A 5403-nucleotide genomic window follows, 5' to 3' on the forward strand; every position below is an offset into this window, starting at 1 on the left:
GAGATGTAGACAGTAGACAGGAGCTAACGAGATGGAGACAGTAGACAGGAGCTAATGAGATGGAGACAGTAGACAGTAGACAGAAGCTAACGAGATGTAGACAGGAGCTAACGAGATGTAGACAGTAGACAGGAGCTAACGAGATGTAGACAGTAGACAGGAGCTAACGAGATGTAGACAGTAGACAGGAGCTAACGAGATGTAGACAGTCGACAGGAGCTAACGAGATGGAGACAGTCGACAGTAGACAGGAGCTAATGAGATGTAGACAGTAGACAGGAGCTAACGAGATGTAGACAGTAGACAGGAGCTAACGAGATGTAGACAGTAGACAGGAGCTAACGAGATGTAGACAGTAGACAGGAGCTAACGAGATGTAGACAGTAGACAGGAGCTAATGAGATGTAGACAGTAGACAGGAGCTAACGAGATGGAGACAGTAGACAGGAGCTAATGAGATGGAGACAGTAGACAGTAGACAGAAGCTAACGAGATGTAGACAGTAGACAGGAGCTAACGAGATGGAGACAGTAGACAGTAGACAGGAGCTAATGAGATGAAGACAGGAGACAGTAGGCAGGAGCTAATGAGATGAACACAGTTGAGATGTAGACAGTAGACAGGAGCTAATGAGATGAAGACAGCTGAGATGTAGACAGTAGACAGGAGCTAATGAGATGAAGACAGAAGACAGGAGCTAATGAGATGAAGACAGTAGACAGGAGCTAATGAGATGTAGACAGTAGACAGTAGACAGGAGCTAATGAGATGAAGACAGAAGACAGGAGCTAATGAGATGTAGACAGTAGACAGGAGCTAATGAGAGGTAGACAGTAGACAGGAGCTAATGAGATGTAGACAGTAGACAGTAGACAGGAGCTAATGAGATGTAGACAGTAGACAGGAGCTAATGAGATGAAGACAGTAGACAGGAGCTAATGAGATGTAGACAGTAGACAGGAGCTAATGAGATGTAGACAGTAGACAGGAGCTAACGAGATGTAGACAGTAGACAGGAGCTAATGAGATGAAGACAGTAGACAGGAGCTAATGAGATGTAGACAGTAGACAGGAGCTAACGAGATGTAGACAGTAGACAGGAGCTAACGAGATGTAGACAGTAGACAGGAGCTAATGAGATGTAGACAGTAGACAGGAGCTAATGAGATGTAGACAGTAGACAGGAGCTAACGAGATGTAGACAGTAGACAGGAGCTAATGAGATGAAGACAGTAGACAGGAGCTAATGAGATGTAGACAGTAGACAGGAGCTAATGAGATGTAGACAGTAGACAGGAGCTAATGAGATTTAGACAGTAGACAGTAGACAGGAGCTAATGACATGCTAGAGGATGGAGGTTAGAACAGCAGGAAGGAGAGGTAGTAGTAGTAGTTCTATTTAGAACTAGTATTACAATTGATTTCGGGCCTGTAGATTTTAAACCACGAGGCTTGGAATGCAGACAAATACCTTTCTGGTCCATGGGGTGAAGAGGCAACATTCAGTGGGGGAAGGGGAGCGGGTACGGTCATACTATAAACACAAAACATGAAGAAAACAAAAATGATGACAACTTGATCGATGGGACAAAATGAAAACCATGGATGGGACTTAGAGACAAAGGTGCAATCATATTGAATGAAACATTAGACAGACAGGATGAAACATGGGGGACCCAGGTGCTGGGGACACAAAATATGGTGAGTAACTTCTTGTGATGCTACGGAGATGAGTAAGTCAGTCATCCTTCTTCCCCGTTTAGACAAGGAAGTGATGTCATCATCGCATCCTACAAGAAAAACGGAGTGAAAGAATTATATTGGTCTGTGAATGCTGAGAGGTGACCGTTTTCAGGATTCCTCAGGACAGAAAGCTGTTATGAACTGTTCTAAGAGTGGTGTTAGCAGGACTCTAGAGGGCTCATCTTGTAATGAACACCATCCCATTTACCTTTCTCTGTATAGTGGGACAGTGACCCTCCCTTCCAGGTCTCTCCTGCAGCGTTAAAGGAAGACACGCAGCACGATGAGTCATAACGCTAAACATTCTTATGTGCAATACAATCATACCCCCCCCCCCAGCATGCAAACTCACTGGGATGGAAAACACGTGATAAAAACATGCCATGAGATCAGGTAGCTTAGCGGTTAGAGAGACGAGCCAGCAACCAGAGGGTTGCCAGGTCATATCCCAGGTCTGACGGGGAAAATCTGGCGGGAAAGTGATCAAATCTTAAGATGCCATTGCCTGCCGTTGTGCCCTTGAGCAAGGCATTTAACCCCTACAACGACAGCTCCCAGAGAGGCAGCACCTCTCCAAAACTTGTTTATGTGTCTTTTGGAGGGGTTGGGTTAAGAAGTCAAATTTTGGGTTGGACCTTGAGGGCAATTGACCGATAAAGTGAACCGAATGTAGACATATGTGTTCCGATGTCTTTTCTGTTACCTTTCTGTGTATTGTCTGGATGTCTGTCTCTCTCACGTGTCTCTCCTAGTGGAAGCCATGCAGCAGAGAGAGAGAACACAACAAGCTGAAACCTACTAAGCTCACTGCACTGCACTGGTGACATCATCAACAATGGACACATGCTACTATATTATGTTTAAGAAGAAATTCAACTGTATTTTCATAGTTACAGTTACAGGACCACAATGTGAAAACACAGTGGACATCACACACCACTTGTAGGTTGACATCACACAGCACTTGTAGGTTGACATCACACACCACTTGTAGGTTGACAACACACACCACTTGTAGGTTGACATCACACAGCACTTGTAGGTTGACAACACACACCACTTGTAGGTTGACATCACACAGCACTTGTAGGTTGACATCACACAGCACTTGTAGGTTGACATCACACACCACTTGTAGGTTGACAACACACAGCACTTGTAGGTTGACATCACACAGCACTTGTAGGTTGACAACACACACCACTTGTAGGTTGACATCACACAGCACACAACACCAACAGGTTGACATCACTACACTATGTGATACACCACTTGTAGGTTGACAATTCACACACTCACTTGTAGGTTGACAACACACACCACTTGTAGGTTGACAACACATAAAACAAACAAATGATAGTTTACCTTCCGCTGATATTCTATTTCTCTCTGGTCTCGCCTGCTGCTTGTCAATAAAACAAACAAATACAGATTAGCTGCTGTATCAGTCAAGTCATTTCAGTGACTTCTCCTCAGGATATTGATTAGCTGCTATATCAGTCAAGTCATTTCAGCACTTCCCCTCAGGATATTGATTAGCTGCTATATCAGTCAAGTCATTTCAGCACTTCTCCTCAGGACATTGATTAGCTGCTATATCAGTCAAGTCATTTCAGGACTTCTCAGGACATTGATTAGCTGCTGTATCAGTCAAGTCATTTCAGGACTTCCTCAGGATATTGATTAGCTGTTGTATCAGTCAAGTCATTTCAGCACTTCTCCTCAGGATATTGATTAGCTGCTATATCAGTCAAGTCATTTCAGGACTTCTCCTCAGGATATTGATTAGCTGCTATATCAGTCAAGTCATTTCAGCACTTCTCCTCAGGATATTGATTAGCTGTTGTATCAGTCAAGTCATTTCAGCACTTCTCCTCAGGATATTGATTAGCTGCTATATCAGTCAAGTCATTTCAGACTTCTCCTCAGGATATTGATTAGCTGCTATATCAGTCAAGTCATTTCCCCAGCACTTCTCCTCAGGATATTGATTAGCGTGGCTATATCAGGGTCAAGTCATTTCAGGACTTCTCCTCAGATGGATATTGATAAGTTGCTGTATCAGGTGTGCTGTATAGTCTGTAAAACATGAGCAAAGCCTGTAAAGACATGTATCCCCTTACCATGAGGGGCTGTGCCTGCCCCTCTGCTACATTAGTCTGAGGGTGCGTGGGGAAGGGAGGGTGGCATTGGATACCATGAGGGAGATGGAGATGGTCACTCTCGCTCATTAGATACCTGAGGGAAACCGTTGTCGTTGCTGTTGGTCTGTAAAACATGAGGGAAATACTGAGGTCAGATTCTGACAGGGTCTCGCTACATTAGATACCATGAGGGAAATACTGAGGTCAGATTCTGACAGGGTCTCGCTACATTAGATACCATGAGGGAAATACTGAGATCAGATTCTGACAGGGTCTTGCTACATTAGATACCATGAGGGAAATACTGAGATCAGATTCTGACAGGGTCTCGCTACATTAGATACCATGAGGGAAATACTGAGGTCAGATTCTGACAGGGTCTCGCTACATTAGATACCATGAGGGAAATACTGAGGTCAGATTCTGACAGGGTCTCGCTCCACTAGATGACAGTATTCACTATTGCAGTCACCATGTTGTGACTGTATTCACTATTGGTCACCACCAGGGATGTCACTAGCAGTCACCATGTTGTGACTGTATTCACAGCAGTCACCATTGGTCATCATGTTGTGACTGATTCACAGCAGTCACCATGTTGTGACTGTATTCACTAGCAGTCACCATGTTGTGACTGTATTCACTAGCAGTCACCATGTTGTGACTGTATTCACTATTGGTCACCATGTTGTGACTGTATTCACTAGCAGTCACCATGTTGTGACTGTATTCACTAGCATGTTGTCACACTATCAGTCACCATGCCAGGGACTGTATTCACTAGCAGTCACCATGTTGTGACTGTATTCACTAGCAGTCACCATGTTGTGACTGTATTCACTAGCAGTCACCATGTTGTGACTGAGTTCACTCAGCAGTCACCATGTTGTGACTGTATTCACTATTGGTCATGAAGCGACTGTATTCACTAGCGGTCACCATGTTGTGACTGTATTCACTAGCAGTCACCATGTTGTGACTGTATTCACTAGCAGTCACCATGTTGTGACTGTATTCACTATTGGTCATCATGTTGTGACTGTATTCACTAGCTGGTCACCATGTTGTGACTGTAGTTCACTAGCAGTCACCATGTTGTGACTGTATTCACTATTGGTCATCATGTTGTGACTGTATTCACTAGCGGTCACCATGTTGTGACTGTATCTCACTCAGCAGTCACCATGTTGTGACTGTATTCACTATTGCAGTCACCATGTTGTGACTGTATTCACTAGCAGTCACCATGTTGTGACTGTATAGCGGTCACCAGCGACTGTATTCACCATGTTGTGACTGTATTCACTAGCAGTCACCATGTTGTGACTGTATTCACTAGCAGTCACCATGTTGTGACTGTATTCACTAGCAGTCACCATGTTGTGACTGTATTCACTAGCGGTCACCATACAGACTGTATTCACTAGCAGTCACCATGTTGTGACTGGTATTCACTAGCAGTCACCATGTTGTGACTGTATTCACTAGCAGTCACCATGTTGTGACTGTATTCACT

General features: G+C 44.2%; 1 protein-coding gene across 1 annotated transcript in view; it reads right to left on the minus strand.

Moving 5' to 3' along the window:
- Nucleotides 1-2491, minus strand: part of LOC124023148 (Nance-Horan syndrome protein-like) — a gene marked incomplete at its 5' end in the record, with an annotated part of 16920 nt that extends 14429 nt beyond the window's left edge. Inside the window, 2 exon segments of the mRNA XM_046337678.1 lie at nt 1952-1996; nt 2447-2491. Coding sequence (XP_046193634.1) covers nt 1952-1996; nt 2447-2491 — 90 coding nt within the window.
- Between the last annotated feature and the right edge of the window lie 2912 nt (nt 2492-5403).

The sequence above is a fragment of the Oncorhynchus gorbuscha genome, unplaced genomic scaffold (assembly GCF_021184085.1).
Source record: "Oncorhynchus gorbuscha isolate QuinsamMale2020 ecotype Even-year unplaced genomic scaffold, OgorEven_v1.0 Un_scaffold_1510, whole genome shotgun sequence".
Lineage (NCBI taxonomy): Eukaryota > Metazoa > Chordata > Actinopteri > Salmoniformes > Salmonidae > Oncorhynchus > Oncorhynchus gorbuscha.